The following is a 25,303-nucleotide window of genomic DNA, read 5'->3' as shown; positions in this document are numbered from 1 at the left end:
CTCAGCCATCGCATCCCATCCCTCACTGGAGCCACATCCACTCGGCATTCACCAGAGTTACACAGACCCTTCTCCCTCTCCACAGACTTCAGTGCAGCCATGGGTGCTGGGATGCATAACGGGCTGAAGACCTGGGGTCTGAAGAAAGGCGGAGTCACCTTTCCAGGGCTTTCTCCATAACAGGCATCTCATCCGCACCAGCGAGCAGCTGTAGCAGCCGTAGTGGCTGCTTCACTTGGGTGCTGGAATGCAGGAGCATCCCCAAAGGATGCCGTGGACTAACTCATCCTCAGCCAGAGCACCCGGCACACGTGCAACATGCACGAGTGCTCAGAGAGGATTTTTGTGTCTCACTGCTCCAAGTCAATACCCAGGTAACAGAGTAAATGCACTTGGAGCTGTGCAGGGCTGTGGTGAAGGGGGAACACCACCAGCACTAACTGTCCCAGAACAGAAATGCTTTACAGGCTCAACTTGCAAATGTATTAAACAAGAACCTCCTCTGTCAACCCTCCCCCAGCCATGCAGTCCCAGCTGTGTCCCCAGCAAAGCACAAGATCATGCCAGTCACCCCCCAATTTCGCTCCAATGTTGTGTAACCCAGGGAAGGAGGAAAGAGGCATTTCTGTATGTCCGTGGCAACTGGAAGGTGCTAAGGGCAGAGATTATCTCCGGGGGGGGACTTAGGAAGTGTTCAAAATCGTTCTGATCAGTTATACACTATCGAACCACTGGCTGCTGGGAGGAGAGCAGATCTGTAAGCAGCAGGCAGTGGTGGGGTTTACAGAGATTACTTTTTAAGACAGAATTACAAAGCAATGGACTCTGGGGATGGCAGATGTTTGGATTTTAGCACAGCACTTAAGAACTAAACAGAAACGATTTTTTCAGACTGCTGTGGACTAAAAACCCCATCACCTGGACCGAAAACTGGCTGAAAGGCCATAAAAAGAAGGTTGCACTGACTGGGGAAAAGATGGAGTTAGAGAGAACTCAGCCTGCGTATGGCCCCTCCAACGCAGCAGGCTTTCGGCAGGGTTCAGCTTGTCTGTGCAAGCCAATATGGTCCCAGAGCCCAGAATAAACCCTTCGGAGAGCAAAGGCAGGCTTGCACATCCTCATCATCTCCTTCAAGCACAAAGTGTGCTCTGCCTTACAGCTCCGCTGCCAAGGGAGAGGAACATCTCTCCAGGAGCAGCCCCAGAGGAGGCTGTGCCCTCCCAGGGACCGCGTGGAGGGGGCAGCCTGGGAAGGTGCTGCTGTGCTGAGCACAGCTGAGACCCTGCAGGGAAGAGAAATGCCCTGGGACAATGCCACAGTCCCATTTTTTTGACACCTGCATTAACAACCCAGAGAAATGGGGACTGGTAGAGGAATGAAATGAAAAAACCACCTGCTTCAGTATCAGGAAATCCTGTTGGTAGCATGTCTCATGGGGGAGCGAGGAGGGGAGCACCTCAGCTTCGGGTATTTAAGCAGAGTGTGAAGACAATTACAAGCTTCTGTAAGGTAGGCAAGGATCTCTTGCAAATCTGCCTGGAAAGCTGTTGGACTCCAGCAGGTACTTTCAACCTCCCCAGTCTGGGAAAGAGGGAAAATGGCACCAGTTGCACAAGGCTTGTGAGGAAGAGAGAGGCACTGAGGTCTTCTCTGGTTCCAGACTACTCAGGAATGGGTGAGCTGTTTCCAGCTATAGGCTTTGTCATTGAGATGAGGGCACTTCCTTCTGAGAACTTTAACTGTCAGTAGAGGCAGTATAGAAATCTGCAAAATGCAAACAACTGACAGGCCTTTAAAGCAGGAGAAGCGCTCGTTAGGCGTGGATTATTCCCAGGAGCAAAGGCTGCAGCTTTGCTGATATTTACAATGACTCAGTGCACTTGACTTAAAAAAAAACACAACCCTGAACAGTCACAACTCTCCAACCTCCAAAAAAGCCAGCAGCAGCTGCAGAGAGCTCCAGCACTGACAAGTACCTCCCTAGGCAGCAGCACGGTGCACAGGCAGCCGGACCGAGCCAGCCCCGGGGGCCGCAGCATCCACGTCCTCCTCTCCTGGTGCCAGCGAGGTCTGAGTGCCAAAGGAGACAAACGGGCAGACCCTCCCCAGCATGGACAGGGGTCTCTGGCAGCTACAACTCTGCAGAGGCAGAGGACATGTAGGTCATGGACAAGCTATTTGTCTCCAGCACAGGCTGGCAGATCTTCCAGTGGGCTCTGGGTATGATGCAGCACCAGAGTTGGCCTCAAAGCCTAGGAGATATCAGCATGCCCGCCGTGGGCACAGACCATGCCATTTCTCATAATACAGGAGAGAATAGATGCGGGCAATTACATGCAGAGCTGATTTATCGTGTTCCCCAGTTTGATGCCACTATCTCTGTAGACAGACAATCTGCAGGAACATGAGAAGAGCCAGCCAAGGAAAAGAGGGCTCTAGCAACTAAATCCTAGATGAGTCATGCATCTCAAGAGGAGAGGCCACGTACAGCCAGTTTGGGTGCCCTATTATACTACACAAAGCCAAGGCCAGTTCTCTCCCTTCTGTTTGCATTACCCCATTTCTAAAAACCCCATTTGAATATGCCCTAGAAACCCAGGATAGGATCAGTGCACTTTGCAAAGGGAGATGTGACTGTATGACTCTGGAGGTGGCCAAACCAGAGCACGGCACAGGGGGAGGACTTGGCCAAGGGCTGGGCAGGGATTTGTGCCAGTGCTAGGAAATGCACCACCCCAATTCCTGGCCCCCATCCCTGGCTGGAACTGCAGCATGCGACTTGAGGCACGAAGACATGAGCTGGGAGCAGTATTGAGGCAGGGCTGAGCACAGCTGCCAGTCAGAAATGCCCTTGTTCTTGGGCAGGCTGCAAGGCCAGGATGCACAGAGCTTCCCAGTGCCTCCCAGAGGAGGACAGTGCCAGGCACCAGGACATTTATGTGAACCTGGGGCTGGCTACATGACTCTATCCTGTCACCTCCAGGTCTTGTGCTGCCTTTAAAATGGTTTTCTGGAAAGATCCACAATTCGCTGTGTGGGACCATGAGCATCATCCCATGTTTAATGAAGGCAGTGCACTGGCTCCTGGGCAGCTGGTTTCATTTACCTCCTCTTTCATTTTAAAGAGAAACCTTTGCCCCTATTATCTGACCTCTTCTTCTGTTGCAGTTAATTACATTAAAGCCGACTTCCCAAAGCTCAGGAATTTCCGGATCTACTTTGTTGCCTGCTGCTATGGGGTGAGTCTGCTAGGAATTAGGGCACCCTCCTGCCAGGGCTGTCGAGGGGGCAGATCCCTGCCATCAGTGTGACACCCCACCGCCACCACAGCTGTGAAACTGAGACACCTCTGCAGATGGAGGCGGCCCTGATCCCTGAGCATCTTCCCAAGGAGTGGGCAGAGCCCCTGTCTGCAGCACAGGACACAGGACAGCCCCACTGCTCCCCCCGGAGAGGAGAGGTGGGATGTGACCTGCTCTCCACAGGTAATGACCAGTGGGCACAGGGGAGAGGTGCTGCCCACCTCCTGTCAACTAATAATTGATAAAGAAGAATGACTGGGGGCTGCTCTCTGGCCCTAAAGGCACAACTCACACCCATGCCTTTCTCTGCCCCCAGACAAGGTGCCTCTGTCAGTTTCGCCAGCGGGAGCCATCTCTTGCCCATGCCATCTCCCCAGCCAGGCCCTGGCATCACCTGGGACCATGCTGGTGGCCAGGGCCACGATGCTGCCAGGGACTGTGCCCTCCCTCAGACAGTGCAGAGGACGGCAAGCCAGTGGGCAAAGCCGTGCCCTCACCAGGTTTATTTACCAGTGGAGATGGGCCAGTGATTCCTTCATGCAACCCTTCTTCAGAGGCATGACCTCTGAAGACACTGTGCTCTGAACACTCGCAGCAGGCTCATGCGAGCCCAAATACATACCCTTGGTATATACTTTGGTGTGTATGTGCACACTGGGGAACTTTCCCCTGGCACCTTTGGGAAATCTGCCCCCTGCTACTGCCTCGTGAGCATCTCCACCTGCACACTCAACATGTCTAAGCTGGAAGAGATGTCACCCAAACCAAGCCCAGCAAAAGCATTTTAAGCAGCACCTCACACATGCCCGTGTGCCTGGCGTCTCTGATTTGCTACATAGGGCAAGTGACTTTCCATCTTGAAAGATAACATGGCATTCTCCAAGGAGCCAGAGGGATAGATGTCCAGTGGCTTTAAAGATGCAAACATTTACTTTCCCTGTAAGTAATAGGGATTTGTCCTTCAGAGGCAGCATTGTATAAGGATTTGCCCGTTAAATATGCCAAACTTGGAGCTGTACACAAGACTTTGGATGGAAAACCAGCTGTACAGACTGAGAGAGCACACCCAGGGATGGAGCTGGGCACAGCTGCAGGTTTAAGTAGGCGATGAATCTTCACCATGTGTGAGGATGCCAGCATGGAGCAAAGAGATGGCTGTGGGGAGGCTTCTGAGCAGTGGAAACCCTCATCCAAAGGCTGAGGGGGTCTGCAGTAAACTGAGGATTTACTCACAACCAAACATAAAAAACAAACTAACTAAATTACCAGGGAAAAGCCAAAACTCTCAGAGCCGCTGTCAGTCCCACCTGCCACACCCTCCTTTAGTGGAAATTCCCTGAGTGTTTTGAAGCCATTCACACATCTCTCTCCAGCAACACATTACTTCTGAAGAGGGAGGCACTCACGCTGAGTTACATATGTAAGTGAAACCATACTCAGAAAGGCTGGCGAGCTGCTTATTTCCAACCAGTGTCACTTTTCTGTCAGATATATTTCAGATATATTCTGCTTTCACACAGAGAAAAGGGATCCCTGCAATGTATTCCCTTCTCAATTCCCTTTCTGGATCAAGCACAGCCCTTTCAAAGGAATAACAGATTTGACAAATTTATAACCAATATCCCGGGAGAACGTTAGGGTTTGGAACAGAAATATTCATACTTGAAGTTAGACAGCAGTTCAGTTTCCTGCTAGTAATTTTCGTCTTGGATACAAAGGAACTTGTTTTGTTTTGTTTTGCTGTTTGGAGCAGAGGGATGAGACACTGTTTTGACATTTATTCATAAACAGTACAGAAGCCCAGCTCGGAGCTGTGGCCATTGCCAGTCCTCGCAAATGCATGTGGGTGCAATCTCCAGAGCTGCAAACCCGGGCTGGGGGAGAAGCAGCTCCTACACTGCAGTGGAAATGGGTCAGCGAGCAGCATCTCAGCTCTGCTGACCCTGGCGGGGAGCTCCACCAGCCCTCCTGCCGCAGGTTGCTGCTTCAGCACGGCTGCTCAGCACCAGAGCTGCCAAGCACTTTGCACTGATCCTATAGGAAAAGGTTTCAAAGCAGCCGTGTGGGCAGATTCCCTGCACACCAGGATGAAACTCTACATCTGAAGCCTGGAAGTTTGTTCCTTCGACTCATCCAAGGGCTTGGCCCAGTCATCAAGCCCCATTGCAGAAAGCAAATTCCTGGACTAAGTAAATGTGATCAGCACATCGTGTAATCATAAAAAGCGAACTCCCAGCTGAGACATAGATCATCATTGCACAGCATGAGCCTGTAACACAAATCCCACTCCAAATGCTCTGCTACCCCACTGCCCCCATCGCAGCAAGCTGCTGCTGCTGCCTGGCAGGGAAGCCCCAGGACCCAAACACCCAAGCAAGTAACACTGTGGCACAGCGAGGCAAGCTAAGCTCTGGGAGGAATGGGACTTTGCTGGATGCTGGTCATGCCTGGTGCTATAAACCACTCCAAGATGCCAACAGTTGCTTCTGCAGGAGACTTCAAGGTTAACACACCAACACAGAGACTGTGAGAGAGAGTGTGGATACACTTGCAAGAAAACCTCATGTCTTAAAACCCACTGAGCTCTTTTTAAGAGCAGGTCTCAATGTGGGCTTTACAAACCACACTGCTACACTTCAGCAAAGCAACCTGAGCACCCCATGAAGGGTCGCTGTGAAGGACCAACTTGGGGAACAAGCCCTGTGAGCAGCACACACAAGCCCACCTTGGACCTGAGCCCCTGGCTCCCGTGCTCAAGGCCAGTGCCCCACGTGGGAAGTTCAACCCAGGGTCAGAACTAATCCACTTTTTCTGGGAACAGGGGGGTATCACCATGCTTTTTGCTCCAGTGAATGCCTGTCTCTGAAATGTGTCCTTTCTGTGGCAGGAGAGAGTCCTGCCTGCCCCACAAACCCTTTTTCTATCAATTTTGGTGGTCGCCACTGTGCTTGCACACTGCCTCACCTTTGCACTGGTATTTGCACTCCCAGTACAGAGAGCCACAGCCTGCTCTGGACCTTACCTCTGGTCACAGTGTGCAAACTGGGGCAGTTGGAAATAGGAAGAGGAAAAAGGTGTTTATGGATTTTCCCCCGAAAATGAAAACCTTTCACTCCACTTGGTGCTTGTCACACTCAGTGCTACAGCTCAGAGCTTGCTTTGTTTTTCTGAACTGCAGCACATGCAGGAACCACAAAGAAAATCAGGTATTAGCATCTCTCTGGCAGCCCCAGCTGGGCCTGGATCTTGGATGTTCACCCCCTTTCCATCGACATGAGCTCCTAGAGCTCCAACTGCAGTGGAGGGCAGCAGCATGTCTACGGACATCTGAGACCCTTACAAAACGGAGCGGGGACCAGGACGTTATGCATTTACCAATGCATAGACTAAGCTGCCTCTCCCTCCTCTGGGCCAAACCAGTTTAGCTTCAGGCCAGAGTTTGTGGGGAAACAGTGACTGGGGTGAAAGGAAAAGGGCTTTCAGATAGTCCCATACATCTGTCACACGTGGCTTTTTCTTCCCTGTCATCCCCACCCTGGCCACCACTGGAGCTACCTGTCCTCCCAGCTGCCTCCAGGGACTCAGCGGTCCAGCACAGGGCTTTGTTTCCAGCAATCAGGCAGGCCAGGCATGCAGGCAGTGGTATTTTTAGCCTCTGTCTCAGCTGCAGTGGTAAAGGTTAATACATCCCCTCCTGTATTTGTTCGAGAGGCTCCAGAAGGAGGGGCAGAGGCTCTTTCACCTATTTAAATACAGCAGGAGGACAGAGGAGGTGGCTGTCACATGTCTGCCCCCTTTCACACCCAGAGAGCACATCAGCTCTGCTCCCAGCGTCGTCTGATCACTGCAATTAGTGTTGGAAAGTAGAAGGAATGGTGAATACCTACTGTTGCCAGGTAACAGCATCCACCGTGCTGCCAGCCACTTTCATGAACCTATAGGAAACAGAGGAAGAAACCATATAATCCCAATGTTGTCACAGGGGAAATCCTAAAACAACCGATGCCCATCCTACCTCACGGGATACCAAAGGCGGTCACGACACTCACAGACCCTTTCTAATGAAACCTTTGCATTCTCAAATGGAAGGAATAAATTATACATAATACAAATGCTTGTAGCAAGCACAGCTGAGAATAACGGAGTGAAGCCCAACTGGCAGCAGAGCTCCGAGCATCATTTTGAGGCAGGTAGGGAGAGTTTTCAGAGCACAACAGCATTTCAGGAACAAGATTGTGGGGTATGTACTTAGTTCTATGACTGCAACAACTCTCAATAGCAATTAAAGAAAAAATTTCAAATGCCCATCTCAGAAGGACACACTTCTTCACCCCACATGTATTTAAGCTGAAGAACTCCTTTCCTGAATTCACGCAAGGACTGCAAAAATGGAAGAAAACGGAAATAAAAACCAGCAAAGCTATTAGATGCAAAGATGCCACCTCCAGCTCAGGAAGCCCCTGAACATTGGAGTATGGGAGGAAAGGCTGGACAAATACTGCTATGTGTTTCCCTTTTTTTGATGCTCTTTCTTTGGCATTGGCTGTTAGCAAACTGATGGGGACCTGGGTGCACTTTTGGTTTGTCTGATTCCTATGACTAACGACAGCATTTCCATGCGCAAGGTTACAGTGAGTTAAATATATGTATTAGTCTCCTGATGGCTTGTGACCCAACTATCTTAAAGAAAATACATCTCTTCCAGACAGCTCCTCTTTGAGTCAGACTTGAGGCTACACAGGTGTATCTGCTTACACTGCTGATGCCAAAACCAAAGCAATTCCTAATCTTGGCGACCATATGCAACCACCACAGCAGCAGCCTCTAGCACAGGCTTGCTGCCTTCCAAGAGGTTCCCTCCCTGGCTCCCTGATGCAGCAATCCAAACTGCACCTTGGGAAACTGCGGCTCCCATAAGGAAGCCCAAGGAGTTACTATAGTCTTATGCTTAGGGCCACAGATATGAAAACACATAAAGGCACACACAAACCAGACAGGGACGCTTTTCTGTTCAGTAGCGTAACATGTACTGTGTAGCTGATGCATTTGGGAAGTGATAACGTCTGTACATGACAGGTGACATTGGCTTGAGCAAGTGAATGTGATGAGAAAGAAACCAATGCTATATTGTCTCTGGCTGCTCTTGATGCACAGGGATCCCGGGAACACAACAGGAGTCACACAGCTCTCCTGACTCCACCACGGGACACAGGGATGAGTGGCACCAAGTCCTGCGACCCTGACTCCCCCACGACAGCCCCATGACTGAGGGTGGGGAAGGAAAGGGAAGGTTTGTGAGGAGAGAGGAGACCTTTTATCAGACTAGCTATCATGGCAGGGATGAGCAGCAAGCTTTCCAGCACACGAGCCTCTAATCAGCTCTGAAACAAGAGCAGCAAGCTTCAGGCTAAATATAGCTCGGAAACAATCATTCTGACTTTAAATTAATGACGATGGTCAATTATAGACTGGGACAAAAGGGCAGCTGGACCCTGTGAAGCATAAGAGGACACTGGCAAAGGCAGCAGTAATAAATCCCTGCAGACAGAGAGGGAAGAGATACAATTAGAAATGGAAAAACAATAACGTGCTGTAAAACTCCGTAGCACTGATGCATCCCTGATTCTGCTGCCTAGCAGTGCTGTGAGCTTCAGTTCCCAGGCTCGCCTTTCAGAAATGCTTTTACATCTCTCTTGAGGGTCAGGCCCAGGAGACCAGTGCCAGGGCGATGGTTTGGGGACAGTTCCTCCCCAGCTGAGCAGGGAGAGGAGACCAGCTGGACCAGCCCCAGTGCAGTCAGAGGGAGAGGTGCGAGCTGCCCGCAACTCACACCAGTCATCTGGCAAAAAGGGGATTTTGCAAATATTGCTACAGAGAGGCTGCTGTTCTACAAAACTAAACGTGCAGAAATATGCCAAAAGGATCAAGAAACCTGACTCCCAGGTTTTAAATGCTCAGTACAGGGACTGCTGCCTAAGATGTAATGCATGAAGTGTATAAGAGTGCACTAATGAACTCTAAACTGAAATTATGAACACAATCTATATCGAGTTTGAAGATCAATATATTGCAACTGGGTTTGAAGATTAGCCCTGCTTGCTTTTTACCCTCAAATGCTTTATGTTCTGGCCACAAAATAAGCCATACTGAACTTTACTAAATCACCTCTTCAGGCTTAGCTTGGCACTCTCCACTCACAGTCCAAAACCATGAGCAGACAAAGCTCAGAGGATGAAGCTCTCCAGTTTTCCTTGCCAATTCCACGGTGCCTACAGCCCTGCTGCAAACACACCCACTACAGAGGTCTTCGAGCAGGGACTGAAAAGCAAAGCAAACCCTTGGTATAACCTCCAGCATCTCTGGAGCAGCAGAAGCAGGACATCCATCTGTCCCATCTCCCACAACTCTAGGAAGCCCATTGGCCTGTTGTTAAAAAGCTCCTGAGAAAATTTTGTTCTGGGACACAGGCACACTCAGGCAGTGCAGTGCAGACAAAAAGCAGGACAGAAAAGGCCTTGGTTTTCTTAGTGTTCCTCTTCTGTCTCCATAAGAGTGAAATAAATGGGTTAGTTTTGTTCATTTTCAAATTTTACCATAAAAGATACATATCTAGCTCAAATTTTGTTTTCCATGGCTGTTTTTCTTTCTTTCTTTTTTTTTTTTTTTTTTTAATTTATTTTCCTTTTATTCAGATTTTTGCAGGATGAAGTTCAAAAGTTCCCGGTAAAACTTCAAGTCCTGCCTTAATGATGGAGTTGTGACTGGAGCAAACCAGATGACTTGGGCAATGGTCTCTACCCTCCAAAGGGAGCCTAGAGCAGCTCAACAGCCAACAAGTGGTACTGCACGAGCAAGAGATGAAAGCCCAGGGCAGGTGGAGATGCAGTGATGCACAGGTATCTGAATATCTTTGGTTTAGGAATACAGATGTTACTAATCCTTTTATTCCTGTACACCTGTGCTGCTCAGACCGTGGATTTTGAGGCCAGTGAAGATCCATACAGTCCAAATGACCAGCGCTGGCACATTTTTATCTGGGATTTCCCGGGCTGCGCGATGTCCATGTGTGCAGCGTGGCCCAGGCAGAGCAAACGAGACGCTTCCGGGAGGGCTCAGATCCCTGCACATGTGCTGCACAGATGGGCTGGACCGGCGCAGTAAATCTGCCATTTTCCTACACATTGGGCTTTCTCTGTGAGCACCAATTGACTGCGCAGCGCATGTGCAGTAAATCCCCCCCAGAAGCAGTGGGACAAGCTCAGTTCGTGCTGTGCAGGCAATGTGGGCGACTACTGTAGCGATGCCCCGTAATTCAGGTGGGTGGCAGCCCCAGGGCAAGCCTGTGCAGTATCTCTGGCTGGACCTCCACATATCAGAAACCTGGGCAAATGTAAAAGTCCTCAAAATCTGCTGGGGCAGCTTCTCTAGGGGAGAAAGCAGAACATGTCAGAGGTGCGTGGAGGAACAGGAGCCTCAGGCAGGGAGTTTGTGATATGTGATGTGAGGATTGAGACAAAGACACTGAGCTCGGATATGTCCATCCCCTTACCCTTGCAGCGGCCTGTGTGCCAGCATCCCGTGCCAGCATTACTACTTGTGAGGCCCTCCATTGAGCTAGAACTGAGGCTCAAGCTTGTTTTTAATTAAGCACTGAGAAAAATGTAATTTAACATTGCTCAGTCACCCAAACAGTTCACAGCTCTGTCCCAGAAATGGTAACACTGGCACAAGGTGGGACAGCACCTCACAGGTCAGGAATGAGCTGTGGGAGAGTGGGGCAGGGGGGCTGCAACACCACAAGATGGTATTGACACCAAAACTCTATATTGTGAAACCATGGCTCAAATCTGACCTCTCCCAGAGCATCTCCCATAGCCACATCTCCCAGGACAGCAACTTTCACTTGAGTGTGGGCACATCTCTGAAATAGATCTCCTGTGCTGATTCAATACTTGCCAGTCATGGAGCACCTAGTCCAACCTTAAGCAAATTGCTCCCATGGTTAATTAGCCTCCTAGTATGTTATTTCTCATCTGAATGTGTCTTGCTCCAGGTTCCAGCCACTGGAACTTCCTAGGCTTGTTCCTGATACATTAAAGAGCTATCTGCATTTGGAAATCTCTTTCCCATGCAGGCAATTGCAGATTGTCATCCTTTAAATAATTTTAAAAAGTGACCCTGTAACAAAGAATGCAGCTGCACAAGGAGACAAGTTACCACTGCACAGGCTCCCAGGTGGTTTAGCATCATCGTCTGACTCCTGGGTGCTGGACTTCACAAACTGACCCCCCCAAGCCCCAAATGTAGGAACAACACTGGCCTGCCTGTGGTGCCGTGGTGGATCCCTAGAGCTGGGTGGCAAATATCTGCCCTTTGAGCCAACAGTGATGGGTAGAAATAGCTTTACCTTGTGTCTGAATTGGTTGGTGAGGGGGACTCGGGCACAGGCTTCACTTACTAACTTCTTCAGGTTCCAATAGCACAGTCAAATACCTGCAGCAGCAGAGACAGGTACTAGACCCAACTCATGCCACCAGCTGCAAAGACTTTGACCTGCAGTGCCAGATTTCAGACATGGATTTCACTCTGGGGAGCAGAGTCTCGTGGGGACTACAGATAATTCTGCTGCTATATTGTATTCTCTATCTGCTCAGCATCACTTTTCTTCAACCAACCTGATCCACTGTAGAACTGCACAAGCCTTCTAGCAAAGAGGTCTTTATGTCCCAGGCTGCCCCACCCAGCCTTGGTAATCTGCACTCAGGGGACTCCGGAGGTTGCATGTGGACCACGATGTTGCATTACCACTGATGCTTTTTCCCACCATTGATTTGTCCAGTCCCTTTCTGAACACACACCTCTGGCCTCCACAATACCCTGTGACAATGACTTCTACAATGCCATTGCATACCATGTGAAAAATCTTCCTCCTTCTTTCCAAAGCTTCCTTCCAAACTACTTTCTGCACTGTGGAAAAACCACGCCATTCACAGGCTTATGGGCCTCAATAACGCTCCCTCTGAGCTGTCTGTCTTCTGAGCTGAAAAGGCACAGCCTATATAATCTCTTCTCACATGAAGACATATACCTCCACACATCCTCAGCTCCTCTCCCTGTAACCCTCCTGGTTCTATTACATCTTCTCTGAGATAAAATGACTAAGACTGTAGATAGCAATCAGAATGAAGGTACACTGTGTACTTATACAGTGGCATAATCTCACCCATGTCTTTTCTTACCCATTTTGTTCTTCCTGTACAGGTGACTGTGATTTTGGCATTCCAGCCATCCAGATCAAGTTTCAGCAACAACAACTGTCTTAACCCTTTCCTCCTGAAAGAGCAATAGTTAAAGCCTTTGCTTATATCTCAGATCCTTGACCCTGCTATATAACCAACTGCAACATGCCTCATTACATCCTTCACACCTCATTTCAATGTATTTATGAACGGATTCACTCATAAGTTCAATGCTACCAGAGCTTGAGTTCATGCTGCAGTGACCTCCTCCTCCCTTTGTATCATTAGTTTAATGTTGCTTGTCTTGTGGCTTGATTTTTTTTTCACAAAATTCTTGCTCTGGACCTATTCAGTGTCCTGGTACAGTCTGTGGCACCAGCCTTGTGGTAGCTTGCATAAGGGTGCAGCTTCTGGCTCTGCTGACTGAGACACGCTCGCCTCTGCAGCATCACTAATACAGCAAGGATGTACTTTTTAAAGAAAGTCAAACAGCCAAAACAGAGCTTCTAAAAAATGCAGTGTTTGCAAGTCCCCTGTGTCAAACAGGGCAGGAGTCCTTGTCAAGGACAGGACAAAGACCTACATATATTCCTGAAACCCACCCAGAGTCTTTCCCTCTGCCAGATACCGCCTACTCCAGGCTCTCCTTGTTTTTCTTCCCTACTTGAATTTAAACAAACAAGCTCTGTCCATACACTGTCTTTGGCTGCTACTCCAGAACAAGTCACAGATAAAAAGCAATGCCTGGACTGACGGATGTGTGCTGACCTGCTCTGACAGTCACAGCCCTCTTCGCCCTTGTGACGGCACGGACACAAGGCACGGGCAGTCATCATAAAAATACTACCAAAGACTCTTCCATTTTTAGCACCTTGATTTTGCTTTGGCCTCTGGTTTTGTTGGTCCCTAAGTGTACAGCCTGTGCCATTTCATGACTTAGAAGCTAACGCCTCTCTCTACCACGTAAGCACCAACACCAGAACCTGGGCTTGGGGTTGATTTGTGGATGCAGGGAGGAGGGCTGAGGATTGGGACAGTTTTTAACCTGACCCTTACCTGGGCTGTCCACAGATAATCAAGACATCTCCTCCATGTCCGCTCCCGACCCTGCCACGTCCATAGCTGGCAGGGAGGAAGGACTTCATCACCAGTGACAGATGTGCTTCCTCGCATTTATGGGCTCCTTTCAGAGCACTGTGGAATGACATAGTCACCAAAAGGAGCCAAAGTGACCCAGACGGGTGGTTAACGCTCCACAGGAACTACAAACCAGGAGTAAGAGGCAGTAAAATCATGAAGGATGAGAAACTCTTGTGCCTTGCGAGGTGAGGACTGACATGTGGGAACTTTCTTGCCTGCTGCTGCCACCTGGCCAGAGGTGCTGTGGCTCTTGACAAGAGGGTGGATGTGCAATGGTGACAGCAGTAGCAAAGAGGGGCCAAGGAGGCTGGAAAGAAGGCAGACAGAAAGCCAAGGATGCAGCAGGTCTGGTGGCTGTGAGAGCTGGGGGATGAGGAGGTAGGGAAAGGCTGTAGCTCCAGACAAGGAAGATTTTCACTTCTCTGGTGACTTCAGCAGGCTCAGGACCCAAAACAACCAGAGCATCTACAACAGCCGGCCTAGTGTGGACACAAGTGCCTGCCGGTGCTTGTCCTCATGGCACTGCAGCTCCCAAGGAGGTGGAGGTAACTTCCCAACACTTGTGAGTGTCCAGTGGCAAAAACTAGACTACATCAGCTGAGGAACAACAGGACATGAGAGCCCCTAGCCAAATCTGCCCAGACATGCCGGCCTAAGTTTTGTACCAAATGTTCTGTGCTGTAACATGTGTTAGCATCTCTTCTTCCTAATAGCTATCCCTCATGTTTTTTCTCTTCCAGCATTGAATGTGTGATTCAGCCATGCATTAACCTTTGTGTCTGATTCCTGATCTGCTGTTAAAATCTACGTTAATTCCTTAGAATCCCACAATTTTTTTCCCTAAGCAAATTCTGAGCAGTTCTGGGATTCCTGTACCCGGCAGACGCAGTAGGTAGCTAACGTGGTCTGCTCTCCAACAGCTCAGGCTGCATGAATAGTCTAATTAACACCTCATCAAACTCAACTGTTGGTTGTGTCTGGAGAAATTCCCTCTTGCACCTGTGCATTCACAAGACACCATTTCTAGCCTCCCGCACAGCACGCCCCAGCCATCAGAGCAATGCTCCATCACTGCAGAGCCCGTCCTTACTTGCCAGCCCAGAGACGCACTGATGGGCGCTGTGGCTGCTCTGAGCCGTTGCACCAGGCAGGGTGGTGCAAGAGCTCAGGAGCAATAACTCAGCAGTGATGGGTGTGCAAAGCCCGTGCTGCTGCATTGCAGGCAGGGGTCTCCTCCCCTCACCATAGCCTACCTACATCATCAGAAAGCACATAGGTTTCACCCAGCACAGCTCACTGTCACCTGCCTAAGGGCAGCCTTTGCAGCGGGACAGCGTGCGCACGCCCCTATGTGCTGCAAACCTTCAGGCGCCTGATCTGTGCTCATCATCTAGCCTGTCTAGGAGACCCCAGAGAAAAGTGGCACCCCAGGAGGGGTTCAGTCCCACCCTGTCCTGGAGGACAGGCCCTAGGATTGGGTCAGAACAGCCCTGGAGGTGTCCACCTCCCACCATTGAGACAGACAGAGCCTGGTGCACGGCAGAGAGCAATGCCCAATTCACGTTGATACTGCCATTACTGCAGGACAAGGTTTAAACAAAAAGAATAAGTTTAGCTTGGTTGCCTGAGATAACAGTTAAACAATAGACTACAATGTTTGGAACGCAGAGCGTGCAACAGGAAAATGTAATTTTAGGTAATACTTCACAATGAGACTTTTCCCTGAGTGTTTCAGGACCTCAAGTAAGTCTAGAAGCTTTCCCTGGGCATCTCTGAGCTCTCATCTCCCACTTCAGCTCATTTCCATGATTTTCCCCACCAAACCCCACTTCCTCACTTTGTGTAACAGGGCACTGCTTACCTGGCAGACTAATCCACCCATCCTGTCTTCTGCTGTGGGGTGTCTCATCTCTCCCCTCTAGCCTTACTTAACACTTGAGTCATTATCTCCCACTTGGCATATCTCTTCCTACCTGGTTGACTTCTGCTGTTCTTCATGTTTATTAAAATAAGAGAAAAACTTTGCAGATTTTGCATCATCAGGACTATTAACTGCACACGCTTTACTCACTCTGGAACCTTCATCCAACTGTGAGCGCTACATAGACCACTCATGGTGGTCCAGCATGGCAGACAGCAGGCTTGCCACTGAGAGCACCTCCCTAAACTCCTTCTCCTCTCTCCTGCTTGCTGACTGTGTGGGGCTCATTCAGGATCCCGAGAGGCATGTCCTGGCTGCGACAGCCCCAGGCACACTCTGAGCCACATCCCATTGACCAGTTCTGCAATGCTCCTGCAGAAGGCAGAGCTCTCAGTAGCGCTAACTACGAGTACTGAAGAGACCTCAGGGAGCTGCTGGGAATAAAGCTCACACTGTCAAGCAGCTTAGGCATTGAGGTTTATTTGTTTGTCCTTTTGCAACTCCATTTCCAAATACTGCAAATGAGCATTTAGCTCTTTGTCATTGTGTAATCAGACTTGTTCCTCTTCTTTACGCCCTGTCTGGTAATAATGGGGTCTTTATGTGGAAAGACAAACAGCCCTTTTCTCACAGGACCCCATGGGCTGTAAGGCCGTGCAGGCACGTGCTGCTCGCCATGAGCTGCAGACACCAGGGTTTGGAGTGCAGGACACAAGGTTTCTCCATGGGAGAGAGAAATGACTTTGAGTGCCTGCGGACCAGGGTCACCCTGGCAGGTGGGGATGGCAGCAGAGAAACAGCATATAGCTTGGAGAGCAGGCATGCTCGTTACAGCTCTTTCAGACCAGTGTGGGGGGCTGGAGAGCCCCCACCATCCCGTCACCAGGGCTGTTCAAACCCTAGCTCTTACCTACCTTCCTCTTCATTCAAGATGGTGTTTCTGCCATCCTCTCCATCAGATTGTACGCTACAGCCTCACTCCCGAGGTTGCCGTCAATCAAAGCGCAGCTCCAGCAACGCAGAGCCGCCAGACCACCCTGGCCGTGCGACTCGGCTCTTCCGACCCCTCTTCCCTGGGACTCGGCTGCGGTGCACGAAGGGCAAACGCAGCAGTAGGACTTCCCTTTCTCTAAGAGCTTCTTGGCTCTCATCCCTGTTGTTTTTCTTACTCAGCCCGCTCCTCCTGGCGCTAATAGATTTCCTGCTGATCAAGGCTACTACAACATCTTGTAACTCCCCCTGCGCCACTTTCACCGCGCCATACCGAACGTGGGGGCTCCGGCAAGCGATGCGCTCACACGACGTCGGCAGCAGCCATGGGGTGGGAGCAGGGGCTGCTTCCCCACTTTCGTCAGTGGGAGGGATGCTGGCGTCGCAGCTGGTTCAACCAGCTTTATGGTCTCTTTGTGCTGCTGCAGCAGAGCTGAGAATCTGGCCCTGGCTCCCTCCCCGCCTCGCCGGGGACTGCATCAGTGTGCTGTTTATTGTTTCTGCCAGATCATTCATGCAGATGTTAATGAATGCTAGACCCAGCTTTGCTCCCAGCAGAGTCCCTTCCACACCTCCCCCTGCCCAGCCCTCTGCACTGGAGTTTCTGTTTACAGTCCTACAGGGAATTTCCCCTCTGCTGCACAGTCCTGGAGCAGCACAGTCCCAATTCCTGCTGCCAGCAGGCTCCCACACCTCCCTGGTTCCTGTAGCTGTCCAATGTCACCTCCAGGTGTCTGCGCCCCTCACTGTCACCATTCCTTCTCCACCTCTGGCCTCCCCAAACTAGAGACATGCCAGTTCTCCTAGGAGGGAGCAGAGGGCTTGGCCGGTGAAGAAAGTTGCTACAGGTTCTTCCTCTGCACAGATGGAGAAAGCACAGGGAGAAGTCACCAAATGGGAAGAGCAAAGCAATTTGTCCAGGAGGACTTTGAGGCAACGTTTACACTGGTAATTGGTGCCAGGACCCACCTCCCGGCCCTGCAGCCCACAGGCATGCAGGAGCCTGCATCCACACCACCGTGTTATCTTCACATCCCAAAAATGTGGGCACGTCAGTCTGCCTATAATTGGGAAACGCTGGGAACGCTTGGGAAAGTGTTGATCAGCCCAGCCCAAAATTCCACCTGGAACTTCTGCAGAAGTTTAGCAGCACAGATGACCATGTCCCCAAGCCCCCGGTACTGCAGTGGCTGAGCCACACAGAGCCTCGCTGTCCTGGCAGCTGTTGGACATCGGGAAGCCAAAGAGCAAGTCTACCTGCTGCAAAGGGCATCAGTCTGAGGAGGGGTTTCTGATCTCTTCTTGATCAAAGCAACATCACTTACCCTTCCAGGAGAGTGATGACGTTCTTTCTGGGCCTCCCAATGTTCGGCCCGTAGAGGTTTGCTCTGGAATAAGTGCGGATAAGCTGCAGCAGGCTTCTCAGCTGGATGTAGTCCTTCCCCAGCTGGCTGCCGTTCACCGAGCGGCCAATCAGTGTCCGATAGTTATTGGGTTCTGGGAAAATAAAAATAGACAAGCAAGGCTTGCCAGCTCTGCTCCTTCATCCGCGCTTCCGGAGAGATACACAGCTCGCGCTGTCGCACAGCCTGAGCTCTGCAGAGCTGCCTGCCTGCTCTGTGGAGCAGCAGAAGGAGCCTCTGAGAAGTGGATGAGGGCCATCACTTGCTCTTCTGTGCCATATCTCCTCCCGTACCCCTTTTGCTGTGTGCTGGGTGAAGGACCTGCACCTTGGTGTCATGCTCCTGTCCCCTTAGGCTCCCCCCCACTTCCCCTGGCACGGCAGCCACCATACAAGTCCATGCAGCTGCTGCTCTGGCCACCCCAGGGCTGGCTGTGCCCAGCAGCCAGGGCAGAAACATTTCATGTGCTTAATACCAGCTGATGGAAACATCCAGCTAAGGTGCTAACACATGCCAGGTCCATCTTTGAGATGGTGCTGCCTTATAGCAGGGGCCTTTAATTCCCTCTGAAACTACATTGGCAAAGCATCCTGGGATCTGCAAATATCTTCTTCCAAAAGGGAATACCTTTCTGCTACAGCAAGCTCCATTCCCGGGGCTCTCCTGTTCCCACACTCACCGTTGCCCAGCTCCCAGGAGATGTTGTACTTTTTGCTGGCACTGTACTTCAGCAGGCTGAGGGCATTGGAGCTGTTCCAGGAGTTGTTGGGATTTCGGCGCAAAGCATTCAGTGCAAAGATCAGGTGAAGGCCAGAGCAGTCAGCAAAGTTATAGAGTTTGTCTAGAGACCTGGCTGGGAAGAAACAAAAAAACAGTTTGTAATTCAAATGAAAGCTAGTTCCAGGGAGGTTCAAATGATCCTGCTGTCCATCAGACCTTGCCTTCTGTGTAGGATGAGCCAGGGTCAAATGCCATGCCTGTGACATCTGTAACCACAGAAATGCACCTGACCTTTGAAACCAGGATAGGATACCAGGTGTGGGCTCATCTCCTTCCAGCAAGAAACTTGGATGCCCTCCACCACCGTGTCAGAGCTAGGGGCCATGTTACCGGAGACAAGTGACTTTATAACATCTCTTTTCATTTGTTCTTGGCAAGGAAAGTTCAGCCTTTCCTGTGCTTATCCTGCCTTGCATCTCTTTCAGAGCAGATCCCTGCCGTACCTGGGGAGCAGAGGAGGAAATCACTGCCCAGGGCTGCCAGTTCACGGCCACCTCTCCCACACGCCACCACAGCCTGCATTCAGCTCCCGCAGCCCCCTGTGCAGTAACCAAGCCCCAGCAATAATCAAGTAGAGCCCCCAAGGTGTGTACCACGCACCTGGCTAACCTCTGCTCTGCACACAGAGAGAGGAGCTTCGTGCCACCCCTTGAGCCTGGGGAGAAAGGAGGGCTCCCTGCCTGGTGACAGCCTGGCCAAGCCCTGCTGCTGGGGTGGCCCTCCTGGGATGCTGGCATCTTTGCAGGATTCATGTCGTACCTGCTGGCCCCAAAACTCCCCAGCTGGCATTGTCCCTGCTGTACTGTAGCCTTGATGAGCAGTGGGGCACCAGCCAGCAGCAGCAGGAGAGACCAAAAAAAGAGCTGACCCACTATTCAGGGAGGGGTGACATTAACACAGGGCGCTGCTGGGAGAGCCAAAACGCTTAATGCCTTTTTTTGTTTCAATCTTGCCTAAAAACTCAAAAGCGATCAAATGCCTGACGAAGTTAATGCCAGTGTTAGCGGGATACGAACTCACGCGACAGCAAGGAGATTTGGTGAGAGAGTAATTAGATAACTGTGGTGTTTTCAATCATCCCTGCCTGTTGAACTGCATCCCAGGACACTCGGCGAGCTTCCTGAAGCAGCCTCAGAGATGCAACCACTTAACTTTGAGGAGCCACCAGGGATGGGGAGGTTCCAGGGGGCTGGGGAGGGCAGACTGAGGGCTCCGCTTTCAGAAGAGGGGAAGGAGGCGCTGGGGATTTACGGAGTAGGCAGACCGGCTTCAGGTCCCAGAAAAATACTTGGACAAATAATCAAGCTGCTTGTCAGCACTTACAAAATATAAGGAGATGATCAACAGCCACAGGAATGTGTCAAGAACAAATCACGCTGAAGCAAACTACTGACAGGAGAGCAGGGCTTGCGGGCAGCAAAGCAGCCATTTAGGTCTTATACCTTGATGGTTTTTAAGGCTTTTGACAGGACTGCACATGATCGTCTCTCCAGAAAGTGAGGTAACCCTGATCTAGACTGAACTGCGGTAAGAAATACGCACAGTGAGAGCAGCTACCAGTAATTTGCTGTTAAACTGAAGGGTCTAGGCAGCCTGCTCTGGGTCTTTTTACACATTTACAGTGAAAAAGGGTATATAGGAGTGGAGGATACATACATCGGACTTGCCATGGTACTAAGGTGATAGCATGCACCACCATGGCCAAGGCAGATGAAGGGATAAGAGGAGGTGACTGTATGCTCAGGGAGTTGCTCTAAGCCCAGGGGTGATGCTCCAAGACTCCCTGTACCTGCACTGCCTGACCAAGGTGCAAGTGAGATGGTGACAGCCGGGAGCTGCTCGCCCCGGTCAGGATAAATTCCTCACAGCCTGTATGTCTGCATTTATTTTGTTGCCTTTCCTGGTCACTGAAAGCCTCTGTGAATATGGATCCAGCTCTGAGGTCTGAGAAGAATAAACTTATTTTAAAAGTAATGTTTTACTTTTGTTATTCAGCTGACTGAATAGCTAACATTTAATGGAATGCAGCAAAGTCATGGAAAGGAAAAGAAAGGGAAAATGTGGAAAAGAAATTCCTAATCCCTTTCACAACCTTTTTCTAAACGCTACTGGTTGTTTGAGTGAAAAGTAGCTGAATTAGATTAATCTAATGTATTCATCCCACTGGTTCAGGCACATTAGCTGTTTTTCTGGATGTTTAGTGAATTAGAGACAGATACAGTTACTTAATACTCAATTACTTCAGACCTCCAGGCAAAAAGCTGCACTTGAGATGAGACTCCTATAAAGAGGATAAGATAGACACCTAAATGACAACATGAAGATAGCAAAAGGGTGTTACCTGCAGTTCCCCTGCTAGAAATGAAACCTTTTTGCTGGCACAAAACAGTTGTAGTTCTTAAGTATTACAGGAGGGGATTTGGTTCATGTTTAGGAGCCTCTGCAGAGGTCTGGGAATTGATTTTCCATGCATCCACCGGAGGAAACAAGCCGTCTGTTAATCCCAGTGCAGGGCCTGCCACTGTGAAATTTTATTTTCCCCATGACACTTATTTTGTTTCCGTGCGCCTGGACACAGAGATGCCACGTGTATTTCATGTTCTGCCATGACTTTCCAAGCTGGAAACCTCAGTGATCAGGGGAGAGAGCTAGGAGAAACACACAGATGTCTGAGGGTTGCTCCTGCACGTTCCCAGTGGTCTCCCAGCACACAAACCTACCTGCAGACTGCAAAGAGGCCACAAAGCAGAAAACTACTAATAAACCCACCTCTCCATCAAATCCGATTGTTAATACAGGCACTCTTGGTATCAAGAGTGTCAGGTATCAAATCCACTTATCTCCTTCATCCTTGGCAGCTGTCTTGGCATAGTGTGAACCTGGAAGCACCAGTCTCTCCAGTGACTCTAGCAGAGCCTTGATGACCAGTTTGCACAAGATGCCCAACTATTAGTGGTTAAAGGGCATGTCTGACCCCTCCTGAGATGACCACCTTAAACTGGACGTCTCTGTTGCAGATGGCTGCAGTTAGATGAGAAGAGTGCTGTCATGGGTGGCTAAAGCACAAAAAGAAGCAAATTTAGAAGACCTCAAGTGATGTTCAGCCCTCCATAAGTACAAACAGGGCCAAAAGAGAATGCTATAAATATTTTACTGCCACGACTAGGGATGGCCACATTACCTCTGAGCAATGAGAACATGAAGAATCGCAGTATTATTAACAGCTGGCTAAAACTCACTTTGAATTCTGGATAAAATTGCACTGTTTTTTCTTCATCAAACACAGAAAATCTTGCAGGAGTTTAACCTTTCCCCAGCTAACAGATCATTAGGCAAGGCTTTCACAAAGCATTTCAATAGAAAAAGCTATTGTCATACCAGAGTGAATCTTAATAGAGCAGAACTGGATTTATAAGATATTCTCCCTGCCCCTTCTCCCCATCTGCCCAGGGCAGAGATGCACATGCTCAGGACTCACGTGCCACTGAGCTCAGGGAGAAGGAATAAGGGGGGGGGGGGGGGGAAGAAAAAATTTTAAAAACAAGAATTAAACAAAAGTGCAAGGATGCTGAGAGTCAGCTTCTGCCATGTACTAATGTTCACGTAGTTGGAGCGAGGCTAACCAAGGCAGCAAAGCTATGTGCTCTGTTCCCTTGCACACAGCAGCAGTGCTCGCTGGCAGGTTTCAGCAGGGATGGGCGCCTGCATCAGTGGGTTTGGGACTAACAGCAGTCAGTAAGCAGAGACAGAGGCCCCATGGCCCTGCCACAAAAAAGAAATCAGAAGGTACTTGGGCTTTCTCAACCTTTTACATCCTTGGTTGCAGAGGCTTGAACGTATCTGGAGAGTGAATATCCCCTGACGATGTACGGCTGGGTGGCCGCCAGTGAAGCTCTGCTCACAATCCTGCCCTCAACTGAAGCTCTGCACAGGAATTAAAGAATTTGGCTGTTTGCATAGATCTCTCACCCTGCACAGAGGGAGACAAACGATTTCAAAATGCAGGAGAAGGTGTCTGTGAGGCCACAAATAGTGGTAGGATTCATGGGACAAGTACATCCTTTGGAATTCTTTCCTGTTTTTCTCCTTTTTATACGAGGCTAAATTTTAAAGTTCTCTGAAAGATGGATGGCACTTAACTCTGTAGCATGCCAACACAAAATCTGAGGCACATTAAAATGTCTCTGGCAGTTTAAAATAATTGGAAAGACTTTCCAGTTGTAGTTACTGAATTAAACATTATACTAGAGACTTTATAAAGAACATAGTGTTGACTGCCATTTGGTAAAGGGGACAGTTCAATAATCTCTGGGTTTGAAAGTCTTCCACATTTTTTATTCTGCTTCAGGAATTTTGCTTTGGCAGGGCTTAGCACGAAGAGTGGAAATTCATGTGCGCGCTGAGACGGAGCCTGAGATCAGCCAGTGGGCTGAGGGGTGGCGGGGCATGGCACGGCGAGCCGGGGGCTTTCGTAACTCTGGGAAGTCAACCAGGAGGACAGGAAAGAAGAGCCTGTTCTCCCTCTATCCCCACCATTCACCACGTCAGTCTCTTGCACGTACAGCGTGTGCCAGCACTGAGGAGGATGGGGCGAGAGCTGAGCATGGAGCGGGCAGCACACGCTGCACTCCCCAAATCCACAGGTTAGCGGAGAGACCAAGCAAATGCACAACAGATGAACCCTTCTGTTGATAAAGCAAAGAAATGCAGTTCTAGAAATAATGATTTCAACTAATCATGGGTATTGCTTGACTCTGCATTCCCCATAAATTCTGAGCAATGCCTGGAGGATCCCTGCAAACAGCTCCTCGTGCCAGCACTGAAGCCAGCAGCATCCCCTGCCCCCCAAGCACCCCACAGGAGATAGCGGAGGGAAAGGGTAGGGAAAAACCTGGCAAAGAGCAGAGAGAAGCCCAAAGAGAGCTTTACAGGGAGGGGGCAGAAAGGGCGGTACAGAGTGTTCAGACAAGAGATGAGTAAGATGGCTGGCAAGAGCAATGAATGGAAAAAGAAAGGTGTTCCCACTTATAGAAGAACAAGTGGGTACATGGAAAATTTATTTACAAACAAATTGCCACCACAGTCAGCTGAATCCCATTTGCACTAGCTCTCTTGGGCTGAAAGTCCTCATAAAACCACATGTGTGTGGCAAGGACTTAATATTTTCTTAGCAAATAAATATGAATCAGAAGATATGTAACAGGCAATCAGAGTAACTCCAGACCCATGGGACAGGTCTGCAAAACTGGCTCGAAAACTTCCCATGGATTCCATCCTCAGACACAGTAGGGTTTCAGACAGGGAAACCAGAACACCCATCCACAATTCGCACAGTTAGAGCACCAAAGGGTAGCCTTTACCACCCCTGCAAGTTCAGAGGAAAAGCAACATCCCACACTGTCCATACGCACTATAACATCCAGCTTGATCCACTGGATCATGGGAAGATTTTCTTATTCTAGCTGCATGCTAAGCCACTCCTTCAAAGTTGCTGCTTAAGGAGAATTTTAAAGATTTCGAGGCTACCAAGAAACCCACACGATTGCTGGAAATTGCATTCTAATGATGACCATCCCAGCTGGGAAGCCGTTTGGTTTTAATTCAGTCTTCTGAAGCATTTTGCTATGCAGTAAAACCACACCGTGTTAAAGATGCTGAAGAATTCCCAGGCAAAATTGCTGGCAGGAGGGAAAAGTTTGCTCGCCTCAGACACACGTTTCACCTGAAATGCTCCCTCTACCTGGTCAGGCTCCCAACTTCCTCCAAAGAGGATGGAGGTGTGCAGAACCGTCCCTCGTTCTCATTTACCTCCCAGGCCTCGTTATTGCTCTACAGAGGAGCAAAGGCTGGGGGCATGCTGTGTGCAGGAAGGGCTTCCCAAGGCAAGGTGCAGCGTTGGAGGTCTGCTCTGAGTGACAAGAAGTGCTTTGGCAGAGCCTAATGGTGCTATAGAAAAGGGATCTAGTTTAATCCCATCTGAAGAATACCTGAAAGTTGGAGGAACTGGCTTTAATACTGCCAGCCAGTAAAGAAATGCTGTGCACTGTGTGTTAATGAGAACCTGGATTTTATATCCAGCTGGATGACAGATGGGGGATCTGGCGCTACTCCCCCCGGAGTATCGAGGGGGCCTTGTTCCAAGGGAATTGTTGTCATCATCCCTGGTCTTTAAGCAGCTGAACATCGACCCTCGATATTCATTCAAGTCTTTAACTAGATTTTTCATTTCATTGCCAATGCAGAGGTGATTATGCTGACCACGTGAGCTAGGTTTAGTCCTTAACACCGCCGTACAGAAATAGCAGTCTGGGGGCTTGGTGTCAATCTCTCGCCAATAAGGAGCTTGGCTGGCAGCCATGGATTGTGGGCTGAGTTCCCAGCTGGCATATAACTTGGAAGACAACCACGAGGTCTGGGTTCAATATCCAATTGCTAAGCAGTCTGGCTGACAGCCTCATTTTGTGGAATGAATCCCAAATTAATATAATGCTTTTGATACCAGACAAGGGGCATGGCCTGCTTCCAAAT

The 25,303-nt window shown here is 49.7% G+C and overlaps 1 protein-coding gene across 1 annotated transcript in view; it reads right to left on the bottom strand.

The window, feature by feature from the left end:
* HPSE2 (heparanase 2 (inactive)) overlaps nt 1–25,303 on the bottom strand; it is a 113,659-nt gene that overhangs the window by 20,903 nt on the left and 67,453 nt on the right. Inside the window, exons 4-6 of the mRNA XM_049810782.1 lie at nt 18,675–18,848; nt 17,918–18,089; nt 7,190–7,237 (exon numbers count right to left, since the gene is read on the bottom strand). Coding sequence (XP_049666739.1) covers nt 7,190–7,237; nt 17,918–18,089; nt 18,675–18,848 — 394 coding nt within the window. The remainder of the gene's footprint in view (nt 1–7,189; nt 7,238–17,917; nt 18,090–18,674; nt 18,849–25,303) is intronic.

Source organism: Accipiter gentilis, chromosome 9 (assembly GCF_929443795.1).
Source record: "Accipiter gentilis chromosome 9, bAccGen1.1, whole genome shotgun sequence".
In the NCBI taxonomy this organism is placed as follows: Eukaryota; Metazoa; Chordata; class Aves; order Accipitriformes; family Accipitridae; genus Astur; species Astur gentilis.
This window is presented reverse-complemented; position numbering and strand designations above follow the sequence as displayed.